The sequence below is a fragment of the Rhopilema esculentum genome, chromosome 5 (assembly GCF_057945365.1).
Source record: "Rhopilema esculentum isolate cy_ngs chromosome 5, ASM5794536v1, whole genome shotgun sequence".
In the NCBI taxonomy this organism is placed as follows: Eukaryota; Metazoa; Cnidaria; class Scyphozoa; order Rhizostomeae; family Rhizostomatidae; genus Rhopilema; species Rhopilema esculentum.
Window position 1 is genome coordinate 4888609 of NC_142819.1, and position 26907 is coordinate 4915515.

Sequence of the window (26907 nt, forward strand, 5' to 3'; positions counted from 1 at the left end):
AGTAAACTTAGTGAGCACAAGTGTTTTACAGGTTTGACAAATGACGGTGACAGCGTCGTAAAAAACAAAACCCTCAAAATTTAAACCATTTTTTGAAGCCTAAGGGCGTGAGCCTATGCATAGTTATTGGGACAGTCACGAAGCCTTTGAGACCTTTGTGAGACTGGTTACAATTCCCTCAAAAATTTTATGACAGGTTCTGTTTAAGAGCATTGGTAAGATTAAATTTTGGTATTGGACTACTAAGACGATCATTGTTCTCCATGTGTTTTTCGGAGTGACAAAAATTTCAGCCGTTTCTTATGGTCCCTTATTCAATGCTGCTGAGGCACCTGAGTGTACTTGTTAATACGGAAACTTTGGTATTTTCACTCAATGAAGAGATGAAATATTGTTTTTGCAAAGCTCCAGCATTATTTGTTTCTTCAACACAACACCATCACAAGTAACAGGTTGGAAGAGATAGAGTTTAGATTTGTGACGAACAGTGGCGTACCCAGGGCTGCAGCAGTGTCGAGGACCATATGTCTTGGGCGGAGCCCCCATAAATTTTTTTGGACCACGCCTTTCAGACACTCTCAAATGCGGGGAAACGCCCTTTTTGCAAAAATTTTCCCCCATTATTTGATTAATGGTAAATAGCAAAGTATTTTACAATTGTTATTGACACAAGCATACAGCATACTATTCCCCCCCCCCCCCCAATGAGCTTTATATCGTTTTTGGACAAGTCTCGAGGACCATATTTCAGAAAAGTGGGGGGGGGGGGTCCGGACACCTCCATTCCCCCTTGGGTACGCCACTGGTGACAAAGTTAATCTACCAAATTTTGTTGCAACAAATCCCAAAATGGTTTTCACGATTAGGCCCGTCATAGAAACAAAAGTAATCTGTTTACTTGTACAAAGTTAATAATATTATCAAATCACAGCAAAAATTTGCTGTTAAGTGTTGCCGTGTTCTGTTTCATTACTTTTTCTGGGCTTTTTCCTGTACATAAGCGCTTGCCTCTTATCGGGCACCTGGGAATCTTTGGCCGCACTACAACAATCACTACAAGGCACGGCCTCCTTATCAAATATCAGCTTTCCGCAATCTTGTATGGAATGGTAGGAATGGTAGTGGGCAGGAAGGTTGCGTAGTTGGTACCAGAATAGTCCCAAGTGTCGTCAGCTCCTATATTTTAAGGAGTCTTTTATGCACATCTTTTATGATTTACAATTGATATTTTGAAATTTCAACGCAACTTCACTGACATGATCATGGCAATAATGGAAGGTTAGGCCATTTTTTCCTTCCAAACTATGACAACAATCAGCAAATGATGATGGAAAATCAAGACGAAAATAGTAACGGTAAGATTAGTTTTTGATGGTTGAAAGTGATATGATTCTTTCCTCTTAAATGTCCCATCAAATTGAAGGATTATATTGTGGAAACTTCAGTATCCATCTTAGAAAATTTATTTGTCACATACAATGACTTTGTGTTTTTTTACTTCTTTTTAGCTTACTGAAGCACTTTTTAAGATATTGTTGGCAGCTAAATAAAGTTTCAGTGATTTCTCAAAGCGTTAAATATTCCGCATCAGTTTTATTAAATTTTTGATGTCCTGCGAATGTTTATACCTATAGTTTCCACCGTCACCACACGCCTTCACAATTTCATTAAATAGGAAAACAATAATTTGTCAATTAAACCAACAAATTAAAGGAACGAAAAGGTTTTTTTAAACATTGGAATAAACAGAAACTTTTTTAGATAAATTTTCAAATTTAGTTTTGAAGAATTCAAGATACCTTTTACCATAAAAGCAGACATCAACTTTATAATACTTTCATGTTCTACTCTAATATACTAATGCTGGAGAGCATGTGCCAATGAAATTGATTTATGAGCAAATATTTGGACAAGCCATAGATATTTCTGTAATTTATTAAGCTGATCTAAACCAGCCAATTGCATTTTCAACCAATCAAGTCTTGGCAAGAAATATAAGGGTTTTTCCAAAAGACCGAAAGAAGGCCTGAGTTTTTGAAATACACACATTTTTTAAGAACAACCCTTATGAAAAACATCAGGCTGGGATTTGCCCAAAAAATAAAAAGAACATAAGAAACAAGGCAAGCTGAAATTAAAAAAAAACTCAAGAAATAAAATACCAGCAATGAATGAAAAAAACGAATAGAAGCAGAAAAAGAAAACGATAAGCAAAATAGCATAGTGTACTTTGACAAGCACATGTTATGTCCGAACACTACTATGTGCATGAAATTTGATTGCAAATATAAGAAACAAATTAAGAAACATATGAGGCTGAAATTATGTGAAAAAATAAAAAAATATCAGGCTGAAACTGGAGCCATGAGTTCTCACAAAAAAAACATACACAGCTTGGTCCAAAAGCTTGCTTCTCAAGAGATTTCAAGCAACCAGAAAATTAATCTGGTTATGCCTCTTTCACCCCTTTAAGTCAGCAGTGTCAGTCAAATCTTGCCTTTTTTAGCCTTTTTGTTACCTAAGTATTTATGGTCTGCTAGTTGGACTTGGATGTACCACCAATCCAGGTCAGATATATCATTAATCAATATGGGGTTATTTTCTACCATTTGAATTCAATTTCAGCCAAATATTGAGCTGAAAATTCTAAATGAATCTTCATTGTAATTTTTAAGACCAAAAGTTGCATGTTAAAAAGTTATTATCTTTGCCAATGTTCAGCCAATTTTCTGCTGGTAAAATTTTTTCTGTTGGAACCAAAATTCAAATAAAAGATAAAAACATATATGGTTTAACTAAACTTATGGTGAAATTTAATTAGAAAATAACATTTTTTTGCTAGCAGATTGTCAGCAGTTGTTGAAAAGGCTGCAGAACATTGGAATATTTGTTGAAAATGGGAATGAAATTTTTAAATTGATCACCAATTTGGAAGAGACAGTTGAACATCTGAAAAAGGAGCTAGAGGGAGTTTATGAGAAAAAGAAAAATTCAGATAAAGAAATCCATTCTTTGATGCTGCAAGATGTAGAAAACCGAAGGAAGATTTCAGATCTTGAAGATGAAATTAGAAGCCACAAGAATAAAGAACCACTTTATCAAAGTTCATCTTTGAGAAGAACTTTAACTGACCATACCCAGTTGAAAAGCATAACTGAGGGATTAGAAAAAGAAAGAGACACATTAAAAAAAAAAAATATTGAGTTAGAGCAGAAAGCTGTGGATTTTTTCAACACTAAATTGTTATGGAAGGAGACAGAATTAAAACTGAAGGAAGAAAATATCAATTTGAGAAAGCAACTTGATGGTCAAATTTATACCGAACAAACACAGAATAGTGAAATTGTTTTGAAGGATGGAAAACCAGACATTGATAAATTAACTGATCCTGGAGAAAAGCCAGTGGAACAGTTTACAATTTTACGAAAGGAGTTAGAATCTGTAAGAAAACAGAACAAAAGGTTAAAGGAAATGAATGCTGATTTTAGAGATGAAATAGTTTCCCTAAAAGATACCCAAGAAGTTGTGATGAAACAAAAAGATGCAGAGTACAGCCTCCGTGTTGATCAGATTGATACCTTGAAAAGAGAAAAGACAGGTTTGATTGATCAGTTGGAGGAAAAGGTAAAAGAAATTCATGATCTTAAAGAAGAAAGCACTAAGAATGATCCTAAATTGTTTAGAGATTATGAGCAGTTGCAAGTAAGTGAACGATTTCATAGGTTTTTGGAGCACTTTCTTATTTGTGTCATTTTTTGGTTATGGTTTTTTAGTTTATATCCTTTTTATAACTGGGTGCTGATATTTTAAGTTTCAAGTCTGTTACTAATGTTTCCAGAATTACAAAATAACATTTGAAGCCCAGCAAAAAAATCTCTAAATGCAGACACCAAAATAAATTCCAATTTGCTTACTTCCAAGATTAATTACCCTCATGTGACACCTTTGGGAATAGAAGTTCTCCATGTTTCCAAGGTTATAAAAGCTAAATATGATAAATTCTACACACAGAGAGTAGTTTAAGAAATTGCCTGATTTCTTTTTTTTATATTTTATAAAGAATCTACATTCAAAATTTTTATATAAATAATCATCAACTACCGATAGTCTATATAATTTTATCCCAGAATGTAATAAAACATTGGCAACTTAGGAAAATATTGTTTGGCACATCAAGGCATCTACATTGGAAACTATGTAACAGATCAGTAAACAGCTTCCCTTGGCAAGGTTTTATAACATATTGCAACTTATTGCTTCAGATATCATACAAGTACTTGGAAGACGAGCTGAAAAATTTAAACATCCAAGTAGATCTCTTGAGAGGTCAAAGAGAGCGACTAAAGTTAGAAAGAGATACATTGGATAAGGAAGTTGAAAATAAAAATTTGATTATTGAGGAAAATCAGAGGACAAAGGAAGCTCAAGAAGCAGTTGCTGCTGAGGTAAAATATGCTTAACATGTTCTACGTTTGTGTTTTGTTAAAAGGTTGTGTTCAAACATCCATTGTTATTTTAATTCTTATTTAAGCACATATAACATGTTTGATAACATCATCTGTGAAAGGAGACATTGACAAAAGGGGAGGTCCCTAAAGACAATGAAAATACCAATATTTCGGACTAAATTATTTTCTATATTTTGATTAATGCTTTGGTTTTGTTATTTTTGCAAAGTAAAATTGCAAATGAATTGAACTTGAAAATTTCAAAAACCTTCAGAACAAGATATTTTTATTGCAACTTGAAAGCCCCTGGTATAAGCCTTTGTCTAAAAACTTTCAAAGTTAATGAATCTCCCAGGGGACTGCTTTGCTGATTCATGGTGCATAACAGTCTACCTGTAAACCATGATGGGGCAATGGAAAGTGTTATTTGTTAATCTGACCCATTTTATCCTCTAGGAATGATATCAATCTAGCCCCAATGGCAATGCCTTTGTTTTAGTTTAGATAAATTTGCTAAAACGTATTCCTTAATATATTGTTTGATGAAATTTGTCAGATAGCTAAAACTTTCTTAATTGTTACACAGGCAGGGGCTCAAAAGTATGGCAACTCATTAGATGTCACAATCACAAAGGTTTGTAATGTATTTTTGAAAAGCCTTTCTGAATTAGTCAATGTTTATGGGGCTAAAATGTCGGCAAATTAAAGAGCATAACATTTCATTAATATAGCAGGAGAGTTAAAAATACCATGTATTGAGGATAATTTACTAGAATGCCAGTAAATCACTTATCAGGAATTATTTCAGTTTAACATTGTGTAAATTACAGCGGGATGCTGTGAAAGTTGTTTTTGCAATGGGAATCAGCATCCAAAATTGTTTTTAAAACAACAGAGTAGACGGTAGTAAGATCAGATAACTACTCACTCCTTTTGCAATACTCTCTTTATGTATAAAAAATTAGGGCATGTTTTTGTCTAGCAAGCAAGGTATTGGATGGAACTTTAATTTTCTAAGAGGTCACCACTTGGTTATTCCAGGAAAGTTTTTGGATGTGCTTCAAAGTTCATAATATTGATAAATTTGGCTTTTTAGTCATCTTCCATTTTGCAGTGGCTTGCATTTATTTTATATCTATGACCCAATATCACTATCCTTTGTTTTTAGATCTAAGGAGAACAAGTACTCTACTTTTTGCTTTTGCTTTTATCCAAAAGAAGATCCTAGAGCACTTTTTTCTTATTAGAATTATGAAAAGTGATCTGCTCAAGGACCTTCTCTAGGGGATTAACATTTTATGCTCAAAATACACTAACAAATAGACTAAAAAGATGCTCTATTTTTTGGCTGCCCTCTATTTTTTCATTATGCATCTGGTTTGTAAAAATGGTTTGTGAATTTGGCTTTTATCAAAACAGGTTGATGTTGGTGGCAAGGAAAAGAGGTTTGGAGTAAAGATGATGTCTAAACCATCAAGAGTAGTTATTACAGAAGTGGTAGAGAAACAAACAGAAATTAAGTATGTTGGTCAGATGTTTTTTCTTTTATAATTTTCAGGGGTAACATGTTTCTTTCTTTTTGCAGTGACTTTAAGTTATGGGTGTGAGTTTTGCTCAGTAGTTAGGATCCCCTTCTAGAGATACACAGGTTGGGGATTCCAGTCCCTGCCATGATTAGACATTTACTTAGAGTGAGGTTGCTAGCACTCTCAAAATATGCATCATATTTAATACGAATTCAAGGGAATTTTCATTTTATCAGGTTAAAATTGCATATTTTTGTTTCCATTCTAGTAGGAAGTATCCATTCTATTTCTTTGAGACATTGAACACTCTCTGTCATCAATCCTCTATCAACCCATTGTTTTCCTCTGCATATAATGTAGCCTGATAACAAACTGAACCTGTTGAAACAAGTTTTTTGTTGGCTTGCAGATAGAACAAGCTTTTTAGCATAAATGTATGGAAGCTTCTATATTTACCATAGAAAGGGCAATTCAGGTTATCTAACAGTGTAGTCCACATTTATATTTTAAGCTTGACTGTTTGCTCTAACAATTTTAAATTCTGACATTTTGCATTTCAGGCCGGGAGATTATGTCATAAAGATTAATGATATGAATGTGCAAAATTCTGACATGAAGGATGACTTTAGGGATCTTGGGAACCTTGACTTCTTAAATATGGTATGTTTTTGATAATATCTGTTTCTTAAACCTTATTTATTCTTTGCTGTGTATGGAATCAATGTACATACTTTTTTGTTGGTATGACTTTTTTATCACCACATTGGTACAGCAGATTATCAGACTGCAGATATGTTACTGCAGATACATAAACAAGATGGATTAAAGGGGACTAAAGTGTCCTCAAAGATAGAACGATAGCTACATCTGTTGAATACAATTGCTTTAGAATTAGTTTCAGTAGTATGGGTTTGGCAGTAGATTGTAGAAAAATGTCTTTCTATGGGCTGTCTTTCTGCCAGATTTCCCGAAAGCTACACTCTCTAAGCAGCCTTATTTGGACTTAGATGAAGACTGTCGTTACTTTCGAAAGTGTTTGAAGCAATACAAGAGAGATAATGCATGTACTCATTGTGCAACTCTAATAGACTTAAGGTCACTCAAAGGGTCACTTTTTCGAGGGTGAGGGCTTATTAGTAGTAATTACAACAGTAACGTCTGATTTATCAAAAATTGGTCCAATCTATATTTGTAAACGTCACAAAGAGTATGAAGGAAACCCTATTTATCCACCGCAGAGGCTTATTTTAATAAACGAGCTTGATTTTCACGAGGTATAAGAATTTTTATCAAGCCCAAGGGTTGCTTCTCGAGGGTTTGCGCTCATTTGCACCATAATGGGGGCTTTTTTGGGGGTGAGGCTAATTCGAGGATTTGCAGTATTTGTCTCTTGAAGAAGGAATTCACTATGAGCAAAAGGCCTCCCTTGTAATTAGAAAAGGTAGTTATACTTTTTTTGTGGTATATTAATCTTTTTGTATCTATATCATCCGATGTAGTATGCCACATCTGTATCTCTGTCAACCTCATTCCTATGACTGGCAGCTCGTTATGATGTTATGAAGCCTCGTTTACTTGCAGACCCTTGTACGTCCAAGAGACTGCTTTCAGGAATACAACGTCAAAGACCAATCGAACTGTAGGTCGTTTTACTTTTCTAATCTTTTGATGGCCTTAAACAAAAATATCATGAAGATTTCGAAACTAAACTCATAAAATGTAAGGAATTTTCGGGAGGAAAAGTGTATTTGTTTTGATTGTGGTTGATCAGGCAGATATAGGTGAAAGATGTTATCTGTCTTCAAAAGGGCCATCTCAATACATTTTGTAGACTTGCTGTATAAATTTGAATGAAATGATTAAAGAATTAAAAAGTTTTAAAGGACAGGTTCCCGGCCTAAGCTGTGCCCGTAAGTGATCCTCTATGGCAAAAAGACGACTCATGTTTAATTTAAGCAGTTATGAGAGACGATTTGGTCAGTCCAGTAGTCCAAACAAAGGTATCTTTCACAAGATGCTTATAACATTCATTGTTATTCATATATAATACTTTTCACCACTCATATATTAATTTGTATGACAAAATTTTTCTCACAGGTGTCGATGCGAAGCTTTCTCTAGTAGTGACAAAGTTAAGCTCTGCTGCGAAAAGAGCCAATATAAGATTGGGCGATGAGATCGTCAAGGTAAATGAAATCTTAATTCTGTGTAGGAAGTATGAGTAAATTTGTTCTACTTATATCCCATACTTCAGTGTAGAATTGTGATTCAAATAGTTATGCCTATGACAAATTATTCCTGTATACTTTATATGTTCTCCAAACATGTTCTAAATTAAATCAAAACATAAAGAATTGGAACTATTGATTCCGTGACATTGACAGAACTATGCAGTCTAAAAATTTTCATTGCATTGAAACGTCTTGTTATGTTTTTATCTACTTTGTTGCCGATACTTGTATTATTTTGAGCATGCTTTGCAGTTAGTCGGATTTTGATACTAGATTTCTTGTGTCTGTTGGCCCCGCCAAACCTAGTGATATTTGTGTGAACACACAATTGATCCGACTCAACCTTTAAAGTTTAACAACAGTGTATGTAAACAGGTCCTTTTTGACGATGATGGCTAACAGCGAGGCTGCTTCTTGTCTTAGATAAATGGCTTTGATGTTAGCACTTTACCATTCAGTAAAATTCAACATAAATTAGCAAAGCATTCAGTGAAACTGTCCGTAAGAAGAACAATAGATGAAGTAGAGTGGATTTCTTCAACGCCAAGCGCCACCTATGAGAGTATTGACAACGTGGGAGAGATTTCAATTGGATCGAATTTAACACGTTACAAAAGTCGGTCTGCTGTAAGCAGCTCGAAAGCATCCTCGATCTCAGCTAGTTCCAGTTCACCCGACGACGATGATTCTTCATTTCGTCGTAGCGCAACTGCCGCAACTGACATCAGCAGAGCGTTTAAAAATTCTGTTACATCGCCAGATATCGTGGTTGGTGATAAGAGTAAGTTTTGTTAGTGTTTTTTGTTCGTTTTTTTCATAAAGATCTCTAGAGCTGGGTTTGTAGACGAAAAAATGGAATATCCAGAAAACTGGCCTCAGGGACATTTGTGTTACATTTTTCTGAACTGGAAAGTTCCAATGTCTTGTTCGGCGATGTTTTTCCAATGAGCCAAACATCTGCCAGCTATTGCTGATCGAGCCTCATTTTAAACCTCTCATTTCACCTTGGTACTTTCACAGAATGTTTTGGACGATTGATTGCCTTGTACTTTCACTAACGATAACTTTGCTGGTGCTCCCTTTACGTTTATATTTGTTATCAGATACAACGCTAGTGCAGTTCCAGTGTCTGGAAATTTAATTTTACACTAATCTTCAGTTTTCTCACTTTACATCACAATATCACATCACATTGAGGACTAAACTGTCTCCTGCCATTCAGTACAACCGCACTAACTCATGCCTTTAGGCCTATAAAGGCTAGCCGCCAAAGAAATTGTCATAGTTTTCATGTTTCTTTTAGTTTTAATAAAAAATAATGACACGGATGATAGCGGAGACAGCTCAGTGATCAGAGAGCAGGAACGTCAAGGCAGCAATGAACCAGATTATGTTTTCATGGGAAACCCTCCAGTCGATGAACATCATCATCTTTCTACCATCCCTGAAACTTCATTACCTGCGCAGAATGGAGAAACTCGAAGTGATTCTTCTAGTTCTACAAAACACGATGAGGTGGCGAGCGAGTGTTCTCCGGTCATCGCCCGGCCTCCTCATCCTCTACCAGACAATACACATTCGAACTCTGGTGCATACCATTATGTTAACCAAAAATTTTCAGATATAAGAGGGTGAGTCTAATTCCTTCAAATTCATCTAGAGCTCTCAATCTGTACATACCTTCCTGACCACAGCAATTGAGCCAGCTTCCTAACCAAATGCAGGGTAGCATGCATGAATAGTAAGCATCTGCCCCCTGCTCTTCCTTTCCCCTCTCTCCCTCTACCTCTCTTTCCTTTCTGTCATTCCCCTTTTCTCCTCTTAAATCTCTTCCTGTTCCTTTTCCTTCTTTTCCGTTCCTTCCTCTTCTTTCCGATTTAGTTCCTTGCCTTATCATCCTATCCCCTTTCCTCCCCTTTCCTCCCCTTTCTGTGATTGCAACCGTTCTGATTCCCATAGTATTATAAAAATATTTTATTTGTCGCAACTATCTGCACTGGTGTCGATGAAAAACTTTACCCTAAAGGTTATTGCCTCACGCTTTACAGGTAATGAGATAATGACACAATTTTCTAAAAATTTTTGAATATCCTTTCTTGATCTGCTGTTAAGTTTGGCTGCTATGAATTATCAAGGACACCCATAAAGTCTCCATATGTCTTCGACGTTTCCAGAAGACCAAAAACCCTTGCTTATGACAGAATGGATTTGAGGGAGAGAAGTGTGAATTGTTGTAATAATGTAAAATTTCTATGAAATGTTTCCTTTTGCCTTAAAAGGTATCAGAGAACTATTACACTCAGAAAGAATGTAAGTGTCCCGTCATTTGGTTTCACAATATTTGGTGGAAATAAAGTTGGCATTTACGTCGATCATGTCAAAGAATGGGAACCTGCAGAGCAGGAAGGACTCCAGGAAGGATCACGGATAATTTCTGTAAGTCTTGCCATATGTGTAGATTACAATGCAATTTGTTATAACTTATCGTTATACAAGAATCCCAGATAAAATAACCTCCCGTGTTACAAGCATCCTGTTGAAGTGAAATCAAAATCCGGTCTCCTTAATACAGCTCAACAAACCTCCCGTATCACAAAACTCCCGGTACAAATTTGTTATAACTTATCGATATACAAGAATCCCAGTTAAAAGAACTTCCCATGTTACAAGCATCCTGTTAAAGCGAAATAAAAATCCGGTCTCCTTTATACAGCTCAACAAACCTCCCGTATCGCAAAACTCCCGGTACAACGAAATAAACGTTTGGTCCCATCAATGCAGCTAAACAAGCTGTATCATAGAAACAAAAGAGTCCCGGTTCAACAAACCTATCATACAAAAAAGCTCTCGGTATAACGAACTAAATAACCGGTCTCTTCTGTAATGCATAAACATGACAAAATCTCGGTTCAACGAACCCCTCTATTCTGCTAAACAAGCTGCATTCATAAATATATTGTAGTATTTGTTTCTTTTCTATTTTACTCACTGTAGGTAAGTGTGGAATTCAAGCTGAAGACGTAGTTAATTCAATAATTACCTGTCAAGGATATATTACAACACATTTCTCTGTTAGCTGTTAGATTCGTGCATAATTTTATTTGTAGCTTGTAAAGCTGTTTTGATGAAGTTATATAAGTATGTATTTTTTTACTTTTTCTCACTGGACATCCGACTAATTTACCTTTTGGACACCGGTGTGAACCTAGAAATGGTATGTTTTGAATTTCTTTTCGAGGAAACTAGCTTTGCTTCAAAAACATACAGGGCCTAAAAGTAACTGAATAGCATATTTACCGCTCTTTGGTCTTAGTAAATTAGTTTTGTATTCTTTAAATTTTCACCAATATAAAGGTAGAAATCTTATATTTTGTAGATGAATGGAGTTGATGTTACTGGATCAGTGTTTTGTTTTGCTGCAGAATATATTCGAAAGTTATCTAACACTGATATGTTGAAGATGATTGTGATGAATATGCCAGGTTAGAAATCGCTCCTAGCTTTTACTATATCGTTTTACAATATGTTGTCGTTTATTCTGTGTATTCCACACCACGCCAATGATCCACGAACAGTCAGAATTGTTTTACATGCTATCATATCAGGACAAGGTTTTGTCTTCCTTAAATATTTTATCTTCTATCCAGATTCCTCTTTCTGTTTCTGACCTCAACTGCTTTCAAGCTCAAAACATTAGTTAATATAGTATTTTATTGCTCACAAAGTTCTAGTATTGAAATCGTGGACTGACAGAAATTTAAGTTAACCAACGGCTGGATAAATAGACTTTGTTTTAGCAAGTGATATATTTTCAAGACCGATACCGCCACGGTACTAATACACCGTATTTGAAAAGATGCAAAGCTTTGGCGTGAATTCAAAATACACTGATTCATACTCTGTTTTCAATCTCGAAAAGGTTTATTATGCATACCTATTTCAGGGTAATTTGTGCAAGAACACAGACAATATCCCCAGTGTAGTAAGCTAGAACGTCAAATGATTGGAAGAGGGTTTGCTTCAACGAGCGTTTGTTCAGCTGCTGTTTTTATTTTTGCATTTTATTTCTTTTATAATTTATTGCAAAACTGGCAGCTTAATGCATTTAAGTTCTCTCTCCTCTTTAGAGAAAGACATTGCTGCTATTCGGTCAAAAGTTCCATATGACTGGTTCTCTGTCAAGTAAGAAAATTGTGTGAAATTTTTATGAAAATTTCTGTTTGGGAAAACGTGCTTTGTGTAAATCGAAATTGCCATTTCCCCTGTAACAATAGGCGAATTACAGACATGAGTTCGATTCCATAACAACTGGTGTAATGGATCTTTTTGGGAGATATCTTACAGATTGAGCCCGTTGCAGATTGTTCTTCATCGGGCTTTTCAATTGATATTATTGTCATATGGCCTAAAACTTATTTTGTCAGTTTGTTTGATATGATCCGGAGCCGATCTGTTTTGCAAGATAAATTCTCATTTCTGGAGGATTTTTTCAGTGTAATTAATTCAAGATATTATCCTAGTAAACACGCTTATGAAACCGCAAATTTGGACGGTTTTGTTAAGTTCTATTAAGAATTTGTTAAAAAGTTCTATTAAGATTTCTCAAATACTGCAATCAATCTTGGAGTTGCTGTCCTGTTTTTTTTCTTTTTCAATTAATCCCATTTCTAAAATCCAATCCCATTGACAAACCCAATCCAAAGCCATTCGCCTCGTCAACAACTGCAGCCTCACAAAGTCTCTTAACCTCTTTCTCATCGGTGCTGAATCGCCGATCTCTCAATATTTTTTACATTTTACCACGGTCATTGCTCTTGGGCGATCAGAGATATGAACCCGCGTCACCTAAGACATGAACGTAATACCAGATACTTTTCTAGTAATCACCTTTTCCAAGTCTTGATCACCCTTTCCAAGCCAAATTTACGAACGCTGTCCCACAACTCATCCTTCTTTCCCAGATCTTGTAAAATTTGGAATGCCATGCCCTCCTTCTGCTTCCCAGACTTTTATAACCTGTCTTTATTCTAAACTAAAAGTAGCAAGCTTGGTCTTTCCTCCCTCTCTTTGAGATCTCTTCCTCCCTTCCCGTGTTGTGCTTCAATATAGGCTCCAGGGTCACATCACCAACTAAACAAATTTTACTTTCGACAAGCTAATCTTTCAGAGTTAATTTTTACACTTTTGCTTGATGTGTTTAATGTGCGTAAGATACAAGGGGGTGTTTATATAACAAGCGGACCAGCCCGCCTTACCGAGATCCCGGTTGACTTTGTGAAATAAGATTCTTCTATATAAACAAACGCAATCGAGCAAGCTCGGTTTATTGGGAATTGTACATGTGCTTGTACGCTAGCAGCTATAATCTGAATATTCACTCGTGTAACAAACCTACTCAGCCCAACTGACAGGGCTAATTGTTCCCTTCATATAGCAATGGTATTTGACTGGTCTCGGCAAACCGAGCCAGCCTTGTCAACCGAGCTGGCTCACTCATATAAACGGGTCTTTAGAATTTTGGGGAGCATAGATTTCCTGCTAGGTGGTGTTTATCTATAAGCAATTTCCTTTATTGCCTTTTTCTACTAAATAATAGTTAATTAAGAATTATGCCACTTTGAAGTTGTTTCGGGTTTTTGGGGTTGTGGTTTCCGTATCCTGTGAGGTAAAAACTCTTTGATATCCCAATGAAGAAAGGGTATGTCCATTTAGGCGCTGTTTCCTAAGTTTTAAATATAGCTGAAGATCCATTTTTTGCCCATCTTCCAGGTGTGGATTTTTCTGTCAAGTTTTTTGCAGCACCATGGTTGCTTTTAGTTCTCAATATCAAAAGCTCTAATTGTTTCAATTTTCATCTTTTCAGAGCAAGGAAAGATCATCCTCATGTGCCGGGTTGCACGTTGCCATTCAAGAAGGGTGATGTTTTGCAGATTAAGGATTCGTACTATGATTTTGATCCAAACACGGGTGGATACAAATGGTTTGCAGTTAAAGCTATTGGTGGTGGGGTCTACAGCCAAATGAGAGAGGGATCAGTTCCTGCAGAGCAAAGGTTTTTTCTTTCTGCTTTCTGTTTTAGAATCGTAACTAAAAATCATTTGTATTTTTTGGGTATTTTTGTATCAACAGTCCCAATCAGTAGGAGTTCATTAATGGGACACTCAGTCAGATATTTGAAAATTTTGATCATTTCTCCTGACAGTTGGCCAAAATTTTCCGAAGAAATGTAAAAACAAAGCATTGTATCGATGTGATACTTAACGTTTTTTTTAATGATCTTTTTCGCTATGTTCAGACGTCGGAACGCTAGTTCTGTGGACGATACTTAAATATCCAAGATGTTAATGCTACCATATAGAAATATGTGGTAGCACTGTTAGTTCTATTTTTTATCGCTAGTAACACCTGTCTAATGCAATTCAATGTTTGATTCCAATTCAGTTCAACGCAACTTGATTTCTTTCGCATTATTACAGGGCATGTCATAATTTGACTAGGAAAATACACCACTAGCATAATATATATATTACATACATTATGTATCACCCATTACACTATGTACCCTTCGGGAGTTCATAAATTAATTTACCTTTATTTTTTTAGCTCAGTTTACAAAATGAACGAGGATTATCCTGAAGAAGAGTTTGACAATGTCACTGATTCTAAAAAGAAGAAAAAATTATCTTTTCTGAAACCTTGGATGAAAAAGTCCGAATCATCAGACAAATACGAAGGTGAGTTTTTACTCTCTGTTTCTTGAATATCATCGCAAAGTTATTTCTGCTCTTGTAGAAAGACAGCGGGTTGAGAAACTTAGCTATCGTTATTGATCAGCTTATTATGAATTATAATGAATAATATGACTAATATTATTATTATGAATATTATGAAGTATGAATTATGTATTATGAACTAAACGGTTCTTGGGCTTTTTAAAGAAATCTCTAAACGAAAGAGCCTCGAAAGCTTATATTTAGAGCCCGGAGACAGATTGTTGGAATGACTGCTATTGTATCAAATTTTCTAGTTCGGATATTTCAACGAGTTGAACCATAATCCTTTTTTTCAGAAAATTCAGTCTTCCCCCATGAAGAACTCTACGAGTATTTAGACGATGTTAAAATCTAAGAAGCAAGATTGCTGCCGAATATATGTAGAGGAGAGGGTAAATATGTTAGTGCAGAAGTTTCTTTGAGATTTGAAATCATTATGAATATGTCGAAGAACAAACTTCGTGTAGTGAAAGAGAACAGTTTATAAATTGTCATTTCTCTATACAGCTCATATTTGAATGTAAAATTTCCGTAAATTTTTGAATTGTGTGCCTTTTGAGTTTTATCAAAGGCAGTGTAGTAATCTACGAATTCTTAGAACGTAGAACTTTTTATTTCTATTTAACAAAGCTTACTTTAGAGTAATTTTAGGACTTCTTTATGGAATCCACGTCGCAAATTCTAAGTTTAAATGAAAACGATAGTTTCTTATGATCAATTTTTTACGACATGCCTGCTTACACAAATATTTTCGTTTTTATGTTGTATAAAAGTAGAGGGTGTTAATAAGTTTGTATATGCTAGTACTTTTTGTCATTGTTTCCTGCTTTGACTGTTTTGCTAAATATTTGCCAAATGTTTTATTACGATTACGATCCACAATGTTTTAGAATGCAGTATAATTCAATCCTGTTCTAGATTTAGTTTAAATTTTGTAAGATTATCCGGTATATAACAACGAAAGAACACCCGAACTCGAACTTCAATACTCCATTTCGTATTCTCACGCATAACATAAGATAACAAACCGGGCGCATGCCCAACATAACATTAATACGAGGCTAATAACGTCACAAATTTAGTTAAAGAAAGTTTAGTTCTCCCTTTTGCCAACCCAAGTTAAAAGATTTCGAAATATTTTTGTTTGTATTGTTCAAAATATTTTGATGCTTCAATTGAAATTACCAGTTGTACTCGTGGCTATTATATAGAATACGATATAGACAGCTACTTCTCACTTTATTCGAATGTTACACTTTCCTTTGTAGCCCCCTTGAGTCCCAGAGATTCCCCCTGTATTATCCATTTTTGCGTTAGTGAACAACATATCAAGTAATCATCTAGCTCAAAGAGTTTTATTTAATTTGAATTCAGGAATTAACTCATTTTTATTGTAATATTTGTAGCAGCATACCACGTCATATTTAATTTTAGGCCTATACATCTGTTGTTCAATATCTTGCCGTTTTGATATTTTCATATTTAACGTCCATTTTTTTGGAAGCTACTGTATTTAATATGCAATACGTGAACATCTGTAATTTCATACCAGTATTGAAACATATAATTTTATCGTATTTTTTACTTCTTACTTTTCCTGCTGCCGATTTTGTTCAATTTAAGTTTTGTTTTGCATTAAAATTAGCCTACACCTACAGAAAAGTACAATACCCTTTCAGAAATCTGTTCCACCTAAAAATACTTATAATATACTCTTAAAAAGCTTCTCCCATCTTATACTTTGTTACCCCGCCTGCACAAACTAATATTATTTCCGCTTCTCAGCTGCAGTAGTTAGTGCCTGCATGTAGGCTGATAGTTTGTACGATGTAAGGCTGCATGTAGTGTAAGTTAAGCAATCTGATTTTAAGATCAAAATGCTACTATGAAATCTTATATGAATAATAATTTAACTGAAACTTCATCCTTCATTGCAAAAAACAGCATTATTGCCACTCAGAATATAGTTTTCTACCTTCTAGAGCGATACGAGAAACTCCAGAAGTGAGGAGGCTTAAAGGGCAAAGCTCATTCGTAAAAAAACATTTTGTAGAGAAGACTTAACCTTCTTGATGATTTCAAAACAAACTGTAGATTATTCTTTGCATCTACACCATTTTCAGAAATATTCCAATGACATTAGGACGCAAAATCTGCAAAATCCTCTACAACCATTTCAGAATCCAGTTTTCTTAAGGATTGGAGCGCTAAACATGTTTGTTTCTTTTTTATCGGGAATGCTAAAGAACCTGAAGGACTCTACTTTATAAACCTTAAAACGAGTGGAAAACTGTAAAACATTATATAGAGGTACAGACGTGGGTCCCCTGCTAGCGAAGCAGAAAATTTTTGCGACCACGCCTTTTTGATTAGCTCACAATACTTTTCATAATATTCTTTTACAATCTTTGCTTACTGTCTTTTAAACGTTTTTATTTTGTCTGAAATATCAACCCTCTCCCCTCCTTGAGGTAGTAATCTTACTGAAGATTTGTACTTTTAACAGACATCAACTTTTTTCTGAGCATTTTTTGGGGCAGTCGCCCCCTTGCTACGCTACTGTCTAGCTAGAAAACTTATTTCCTTAAAGCCATTGTTTAAGAGGGTTTCATAAAGCTTGTTGATATCCTTAGAAAAATATAAAATGCTGATATAATCGACATATTTATTTCTCTTAGCTACTTTTAATAGAAAATGGCAAATGGTAGGTGTATATAAGGAGCAATGTAATGGAAGGGAAAAGGTTTCTAAATGTCACTGTTCTTGCCTAATCGAGCAAAAAGCCCAATTTGCAAAACGTTCAAACCGTAGTTTATATTTTAATTGTGTTTTGATTCTCTTATTATGTTGAATGATAAGAACGAAAATGAAAGGAATCTGGTCGTTGCTTAGCAGAGACATGACTTTCTTGGAAGAGGAAATGAACATCGCACCTCGCCCAATGGTGATCGAATGTGTTCACCGCTCAGAACAAAAATCCTTAAGAACCTTGGTGCCTTGTGATCAGAACTTGACATTCACATGACTGGGAAAAACATCTCGAAGAAAGATTCCTGAATAAGAAGATCTTCATGGTTCCACCAAAAAGTTCAGCAAAAGCAGACCAGTAGCATGTAAACATATCTATTACCTAAATCCTGTTTGCATTATTATCGTTTAAAATTTATAGGGAAGCATACCAGGCAATTAGGCCTCAGCTAAGTAAGTTTTTTGGACATGCTATATGATACGATTCCCTATGTAATTCGATATAAGATTAACGAATTAACCAAGCACGATTAATAACATGGACGGTTATATAAACTTTTAGACAAACACGAGGCTTGGAGTAAATACTTAGACGTACTTTGGTGTGGAAAGTTGGCAGCAAATTTGGAAAGGCAGTAAGACTGTGCGGAAATAAATTGCAGGTAAAAATAAAAAAAATGGAAAAGAAGGAGCATTTGTATAAGATCTTGGTGATTGGAGACCTTGGTACTGGGAAGACAAGCATTATCAAAAGATATGTGCACAATTTCTTTTCAGTCCATTACAGAGCAACAGTATCCTTTTCACTGTACTCAGTAATATTTTAACTGGATTGATTTGCTGATCCTTTTACCTATTCTTATTGGCCTCCTTTTGTTGTTTTTGTCATCAGGACCCAATGATCTAGGCAAGGGTATAAAGTAGAGGCTGGAAATGCCCCCATATTTAGAAATTCAATTGCTAGTGTCTCAAGGTAGATAATACCCTAATACCACCCTCAAGCCTTTTAGGACTTTCTTAACAAATACTGCTGGGTGGCTGATCACCCTTGCAAGCACATCCACACAGTTTGTCACCCTTGTGAACATTTCGGAGAATTTAGTCTACCACTGATGACAATACAATTGTTTGAATCACTGTTGAAACTGACCTTTCAGCACATGTAATTGCTCATGACCCACAAAGTTGAAAAGTTTCTCTTATTCTCAGATTTTTACAAATGGTATTGACAAGCCCGTCTGACACTTATTTTTAGATTGGAAATTTAGTGTAAACTAAGAATTATGAATTTTTATTCCAGCTTAGGGGTCTTTTGTAGAAAAGATAAGGCCAGCTTAAAGATCCTGTTTTCTTTCCTTAATAATTTGCCAGATTGGTGTGGATTTTGCATTGAAGGTATTGAACTGGGATGAAAATACACTAATCAGACTCCAGTTGTGGGATATTGCTGGTAAAGAAACAATTTCTTATTAATATTTTATTTATTTTTGTTGTTCATACATATTAATGTTAACTGTTTATAACATCTGAAATGCCCTAGAGGTTATTCATAAACCAGGCCATGCTGTTAGCAAAATGAAGGTACTCTAAGCAAAATTCAGGATGGTTTCCACAGTGGTGCATCTTGAGTTTGAACTGCAGCTGGCCAGCAACCAGAAGGGGGTTTGAGGGCTGAGTCCCCAAAATTTGAGAGAGTTCTCTTGTTAGGTCATATACTAAGTTTTAGTATGTGACGTTAGCCTTTCTATTTTATATGTTAGGATTTTTAGATTAGAGAACTTAACTGGTATAAAGATATTGATGATTTATCTCATACCTTGAATATTGTCTACTTATTGTTAAGAATTTGCCACTTCTAGCATATTTCTAATATCGGAAGCTTTCTCATGAGCTGAGAATTTGATATATAAGGGTGTTTAGTGACTGCAGTGTCACTTCCTTTTCTTCTAAGTTAATTCACTAATATTTAAAAAGAACTGTGTCATGAGTGTTAGGCTTTATCTTGTTCTTGTTTTTTTTCTAATTTTGTTTTCAAGTTGTTTCTTGGAGATAAGTAACAACACACTGCTTTTATGCTATCACACTAGGCCAAGAAAGATTTGGTAACATGACAAGAGTCTATTATAAGGAAGCTGTTGGCTGCTTCATTGTTTTTGATGTCACAAGGCAGTCAACATTTGATGCTGTTGACAAATGGAAACACGACTTAGACTCAAAGGTTCAACTTGCTAATGGACAGCCAATACCATGTGTGCTCTTAGCAAATAAGGTATGCTACATAACACCATCTGCTATAAGATAAAAAGTTGAATTTAAAGCCACATTTTTTGCAGTTCGTCCATGATTTTTTCTTTTAAGTATGCAAGAATACAAATATGAAAGACTTTCAGGAGGACCAAAAAAGTATTTATTATATCGGTACTTCTTAAACCCAGGGAAAATTTCACTAAATTATGTCTTAAACAAAAATTCTTTGATGTTCTTTATATACCCCGTTTAACAATTGTCCATCCTAAGGGCTATCAAAATAGAGTTATCCAGTTGGTGTAGGAAAGGGCTGCACAACTTAATTTTTGGGTTGAGCCGCAGACAAAAATCTGACATCACATGTGGGCCAGATTGTTAGTTATGTAATTTATTGGCAAATTTTGCATGAGCAGTAAATGGATAACATGAACAATTATGTGAAAAGTTCCATAAACAGTTATAAGAAACAAATGGTCAATATGAAATGTTACACAATTTGTTTGCAGAAATTTTATTCACATTAAACTGGTACACATAAGACTGGTAGTTGAAGTGAGAAGAATGTCATGTAAACGTTTTTCTGTGAGCTTTGTTATGTGGCTTTGATTTGCTCAGCTTCACAAAAGAAAGAATCTGCTAAGGTTAAGTCAGTTGCCTACTGATAAGACAGTATGACTAGTAAGAAATTTTATATGGGAGTGGCACTCCATATAATTAGTGCAATGTTCAAGTTATTAAAAAGTTATTGCCATAACAAGGGCTACATAATATGCCCTTGGAGCCCATGTCTGGCCTGCAGGTTGTATGTTGAACACCCCTAGTGAAGAACTGGATGTTCACTGGCAAAATGGGTATGGATGTTTTCTGTTGATATGGCCTTAGAATAAAATTCTTTATTAGGCACAGATGTTATAGATTTGATTTTAACAGCAGCTATTTTCTGATAGCTATTCTCAATATAGCTAGCCAAAGTTTGAAGACAAATTCTGAAGCTATGATGAGGGCTGCAGAAAGGATTTATGAGCCCCGGGTTTACAGGGAATGCTCCTCCAAAAAAGTTTTAAGAAAATTCTTGTGAAAATTGTTATCGTGGCAAAATTATGCTGGTAACTTGTAATTCTGTTGGCCATTTTAATATAATTTACATAGGTGTGATATATTAATGCCATAATGCATGAAAATATCTTAACCATAAGATATGGAATTCTTTATGACTACACGAAATGCTGGAAACATGGCATAATAAAGCACTTAGTACAAAAAAGCTTGATACCTCTCCAGAGTCAATAACAGACATTGCTAGCTTTTCAAAATACTTAAAGTTGTTCAAAGCAATGATTTTGATTACAAAAGGATTTAAATTTTTGAAGCAAGTTGACATTCGAATAAAAGTATTGCAGCTAAGACAAACAACAATCAATGCTGAGTTGCAAAAATCTCTAGAACCTCTTAGATGAAATAGAACTGTCCCAAAAATATCGAGGACCAAGATGAATTATCAAAATTTATCTCTATCTGAGAGTGAAATCCAAAATAGGGACATGACGATTTCCAGTTTTGTTAAAAAAGTTGATAATTTCCTAGAAAGTTACAGGCTTTGTTTCAGTGAGATAACATAATAAGATTATCGCTGTTTTTCTTTTACTTTATTCATTCATAGACTTTATTATTGTTACTATAAATGACAGGTTGTGATAACGGAGAGGCTCATTTCTTACATATAAGTTCTTTAATTAAGTTATTGTTTACAGGCCCCCTATTTCCAATGACGACTTTGATCCCCCCCCCCTTCTCAGCACTGGCTATGACTGACTAGAAAAATCAAAGATCTATAGGAAAACTTGTGTAAGAAGGAAGAAATGCAGGATAGGCTGTCCGCCTGATTTTGAGAATATTGCAATGAATGAAAACGTGAATCCGACCACGTAAGCATTATGACACGTGAATCCAACGTAATGAGATTTCATTTTGAAATAAATCAAAGTTAAAACTTGTCAAAAAGTCTCTGAATGATTCAATTCTTTCGATATTTTGCTGCGTATCGAAAAACGATGCAATCCCAGCAATATTTTATTTTCCCCTCACTCTGATCTAAGGCTTAAATTTTAACTGTATGATAATTTGATGTGTTTATTGGTAATTTACAGTGTGATCAACCCAAGGAAGGAAGGGTGAATAATGCTTCAAAAATGGACTCTTACTGTGAAGAAAAAGGTTTCATTGGATGGTTCGAGACATCAGCCAAGGAAGACATTAATATTGATGAAGGAGCAAGATTTCTTGTTAAAAAGGTTAGGCTCTGTTTTCAAACTTAAATACGTAAATTTTTATGATAGTTGGGACCTAGATTTTATTGAGAATCATAGTCAAGTAGCTTTGCCATACCTTTCACCAAGATAAAATTGCTTTCACAATATTGATTTTAATCGTTGTCTTTTGAAAAGGGAAAAGAGTTTTAGAAATGAATTACTTCTGGTGTTAGTTTTGCCATCTGATATACATACTAGAGTACTTTTTGAGTTGGCGTTTGAATCAGGCAAAAATGATCCGAAAGACTATGTAAAGCCAGCGTAAAATGCATCAGATCGTCATTATTGATGGCCAGGTATTCAAAGTTTCTATGACTACTCAAGCAGCGTACTTAACTTGGAAATATTGCTTTTAGGTTCTTGAGAACGACAAAGCACACAATTTTATTCAGCCCAATCAGGACGACGAAATTCTTCATTTGAGCTCAAATCGCTCATCAAAACAGTCTTCAACTGAAAGAACGGCTGGTTGTTGCTCACGATAGCTCAAATTTTATCGTAATGGTTTTCTTCGTCGTCATTCGTAGATTTAATTCTATATTCTTTAAAAATTTATTTTTTAAAATGTTTAAATTTTATCATTGAAATCAATTTTGAAGCCTATCTGTCATTAATGCAAGTTTACAAAACAATTAGTGTATGATTCTGACACGAGTCATCAAAGTCGTGTTTGTTTGATTCTCAAAAGAGTTTCCAGATATTGTAACGTTTCAAATACGTCTGTCTAATTTGAAATTCGACCACGATTAACCTTAGACTGGACGACTGTTCTCTTTATTATCTGGGTTGCTGTGAGGACTAACACAATTTATTATTGATCATTCCTAAAAGGACTCACTGTGAAACAACAAACCCAGTGAATGAGCCAGCCCCCCCCCCCCCCGCCCCCCTATCTGTCTGGATGCACCAATAAGAATATATTCAGTTTTGTTTCACGTGTATCAATCTTTTGGTTGATTTTTATACTCAGTTGTTTAATTGGAATGCAATTCTATAACCTTTTGTCGTTTAGAATCTGTATCACGATTCCCATCTGTATTACCTACGACCCTTTCTTGTTTCAGCACCTTTTCTCTCATGCATCTATCAAGATGTTTTTCATGATTGTACGTGTACATAAGCTCAGATCTTGTATTTAAAAGGCTCATCATATTCATGAATACATTGCGGCTGCATTGTCTGCCAAAAGTCTTTGAACGCTATGCTAAAGTTTGGCGTATTTTCAGGAGTGTCCGTCTCTCCCTTTGAGAAATGTTGGATGTCAACGGTCTCAGAGCTTAGAACGGTCATATTGATTTTTATCCAGCAATATTCAGGGGAGGGGAAATTTTTGAGTTTCTAAAAAACAATTATTTACTGCAGGCTGTTCCGAGAGCTTTTGGTAGGGATTGTACACGCGTGTAGAAGCAGTGTTTATACCACTATAAAATTGTAGATAACATAGTGGCATAATTATTATCTATGATTATCATTTATTTAAGGTAATGGGGTGATGTTTGTGATGAGTTTTCCTTAGGGTTGATTTTATTAGACAAAGACAGACTTTTCAATGACGATAAGATCCTAAAGAGATCAAAGGCGATGCAATTTGCCCCCAGTTTGTTCAACGTCTGTCCATCTCCCTACCTCATTTTCTTCGGAGCTTTTCTAACAAACAATTGTAATGACCAATAAGTCTCATCACTCTTTTTAACAACCGAACCGTGTCCTTACCCTGAACTTTTCTTCATTCAGCACATGAAGACATGAACCATGCCGTATTTGAGAAAATCTGTGAATATTTTGATAGACGAGTCTATAAGGACAAGTGCCTGTATTATTGGTTTTTGCTGCTTACGACCATCTTCGTTGAACGATATTAACATTTGCCTCGCTGCATATATTTGCTTAAGGATATCCAGACCCCGCCTACAATAGAATGAATGTGGGTAGAATACACCTTATTATAGGTATCAAGCCTTGATTGGCTACCTATTTTGCAATTCTTTTTCGCAGCTAATCGGGTTTTAGTGCTCATGTTACACCGATTTTTTTTTCATCCAATTTTGCACCAACGATTTCGTCGAAATGTCCTTTTTTCCACAAAACCTACCGGCCAGCCTGAAAGTGTAAAGAAAAGCATTTTTCAGGCAATTAAGGAAGGAAGATGCTTTATATTTATACAAACTCATTTCCCTAGTTTAGTTGAAAATTTGCAAAAATTATGTCTAGGTTAATTTTTCTGACTATTTTGTGAATAATGAATTTTTCATGGCACACAATCACTAGTACTGCAGGAAATTGTTTAACTTATTACTAAGCACCAACCACGTAACTGTAGATGACGGCTGGGGTGGGCAAACTTGAGCAAGAACCATACCTGAGGGGGCAGGCTTTGAACAAAAAACAGATATAGAACAAACATATATATTTGGACTATATCAAGCTTACAAAAGGTTACAAGTTAACTATGAGTTAAAATGAGAACAATGTCAAAAATTACAAATGTCAAAAAAGCAAACTGCAAGTTTTCCTTAGCCACTCGGTTGAAAATTCCTCGAAAGATAAAGCTCGAGAAGGCACCTTGACGAAAAGGTGTGCTACGCTCTTTATATAAGAACCAGTAAATTTCAGTTCAGGCTGAATTTTTCAATTTTTTCAAAAATCTGAAGCTTGGATTGTTCTAAATTTGTTCTCAAATTAATAGGATGTAAGCAGTGCGATTGCTAGCTTTTTCGCTCTAGGGAGGTGTTCAGACCCCATTTGCAAACAAAGTGAGTGAGAAAACTTTAATTTGCCGAGAAGTTTGAACATTCACCGAAAAGGCACCTACACATGGCTAAAAGTTCCTTGTTTTTTAGAGAAAAATGTTGTTCAAAATAATATTTTACAGTAGCGCTGCCTCAGCTTGTTCTTAATTTGTTCTTAACTTTTGACCAATTTTGCGGCACGTGTTCTTATAGAATTGTTCTTATAAAAAGAAAGCACATCGCCTTCTTGGGGCATCTACAATCCTTGCCAAAAGTCTTGGTACACCAAGCTAAAATTTTGCATAACTTCAGTAGCATCCCCCTCTCCCCCTCAACAGTTTCAAAGCTTGAAATTCGTCCAATGTCAGTTTATTAGCTAAGGTAAGTAATAGGCTTTTCAGCCAACATTGTTTTTTGGGGGAGGGGGGATATTTCTGTATCTCATAGCCGGAAACCTTTATTTCTTCCAAATCTTTCATTGGTTTCAGGGTGTTCCAAGGACTTTTGTCAAGGATTGTATGTTGGTTATAGATAAGAAAAGGCATCCACACCTTGCCGAAGCATAATCTCACGTCATTACGATATTGTGTATAATAATCAAAACGGGAGCAGCGACTTCATAATTCTCCATTGAAAACCTGTGCCCAATGTTATAGTCTGCTTGCACCTGCAGTGGCTCTACATGCCACCTCCCTCTATTCTATGACGCCACAGCTGCACACGTCACACCCGAATTTTTCAAGACATGATGAAATATTTTAAAACTAAACAGGCTTAAGGTTGCTTACTTTTCAGAAATGTCCCCTCTTGCCAAAGCGAAAATCTCACGAAATTTTAGTTGTGCCAACTTTTTAAAATATCATTCGGGAAAACTGTAGCCAGAGGGGGCAATTTGTTGTCAAAATTTTCACAGCAGCTACGTGGCTGATAAGCGCGACACTTATTATCTTCATCAGTCTGCGAAAATACATATTTTGAACTGGACTACTAATTTGCGTTATCATACATACAATGCAAAATTGTGTAAAAAGCCCTAACTTTACTAGAAAAACAAAGTCTCATTTTGTTTTATACCATCACTACACGCGCAAATACGGGAAAAGAAGATACAACTTCTTGGGGTGGGGTGCGCAGGGTAAGCCCAAACCAAGATTCTCCTCATCCCACTGAAAACTCTTTTCGCTCTGGAGCCCAGCGCAGGCAAGTACCAATACCATCCCAGTATACCTTGGCAATCTACTTTTGCTTATCAAAATTCTATGATCTGAAATTCTGTGTAACAGAATGATTTGCTTGATCTCATGGAGGTTGGACGTGAGACATATCTACAATGGGAAAATTTTGCCAATCAACTTTAGAAAGCTACTAGCCATTTAGTTTTAGAAGTATAGTTCTTCTTTTGAAATTCTAATGTTCATGATGCATTATTGTTAAACAGATAAACTCAGTGGAGTAACGGACCAAAGTTACCTTTTGTTAAATAACTAAGATCCCGCACCTTTAGGGGCCCCCAGCAACAATTTTTCTTTGTTACTTTTCCTATGCGACGCAGCTGCTCGTTACGCCACTAATAAAACTATTTGGCATAACGATAACAGCCTTGATAGAGCTGTACCAAAGACATAGTTATCTAGGGGGTGCTAAAAATCGGTGCCTTATAGCTAATTTTGAGTTCGCAAAGTTATGGCTAGCGTTGGCCCCTATAAGTTTGGCTCCCAGCTAGCGCCCCCCTTCCCCTCCCCCTTCCCCCCCTGACTTTTAAGGCTAGATTCACCACTAATGGTGTGGTATTTAAACATTAACCGATGGAATTTTCCCCCAACCCTCCTGACTTCTCCGTTGCACTCATAGAAATATCGTTGCACTGCACTGTCTCTGATGTCTCTAGACCTTATG

The 26907-nt window shown here is 35.5% G+C and overlaps 2 protein-coding genes across 3 annotated transcripts; both read left to right on the plus strand.

The window, feature by feature from the left end:
• Positions 1-671: 671 nt before the first annotated feature.
• Positions 672-17355, plus strand: LOC135689374 (uncharacterized). 2 transcript variants are annotated; one of them, XM_065206568.2, is made up of 16 exons: positions 672-1355; positions 2843-3702; positions 4263-4445; positions 5035-5082; positions 5868-5968; positions 6535-6634; positions 7556-7613; positions 8072-8160; positions 8629-8986; positions 9509-9836; positions 10485-10641; positions 11582-11687; positions 12333-12387; positions 14069-14257; positions 14809-14939; positions 15275-17355. In XM_065206568.2, exons 1-16 carry the CDS (start codon positions 1322-1324, stop codon positions 15331-15333), a joined length of 2856 nt encoding a protein of 951 aa, XP_065062640.2. In that variant the 5' UTR covers positions 672-1321; the 3' UTR covers positions 15334-17355. The 2 variants fall into 2 exon arrangements, with proteins under 2 accessions (XP_065062640.2, XP_065062641.2); XM_065206569.2 differs by having other exon boundaries at positions 675-1355; positions 2846-3702.
• A 552-nt stretch (positions 17356-17907) lies between these two features.
• LOC135689383 (ras-related protein Rab-38) lies at positions 17908-23767 on the plus strand. Its single transcript, XM_065206583.2, has 6 exons — positions 17908-18091; positions 18289-18520; positions 19098-19176; positions 19814-19995; positions 22121-22264; positions 22639-23767. The coding sequence occupies exons 2-6, from the start codon at positions 18404-18406 to the stop codon at positions 22765-22767; spliced, it is 651 nt and encodes a 216-aa protein (XP_065062655.2). The 5' UTR covers positions 17908-18091; positions 18289-18403; the 3' UTR covers positions 22768-23767.
• The last annotated feature ends 3140 nt before the right edge of the window (positions 23768-26907 follow it).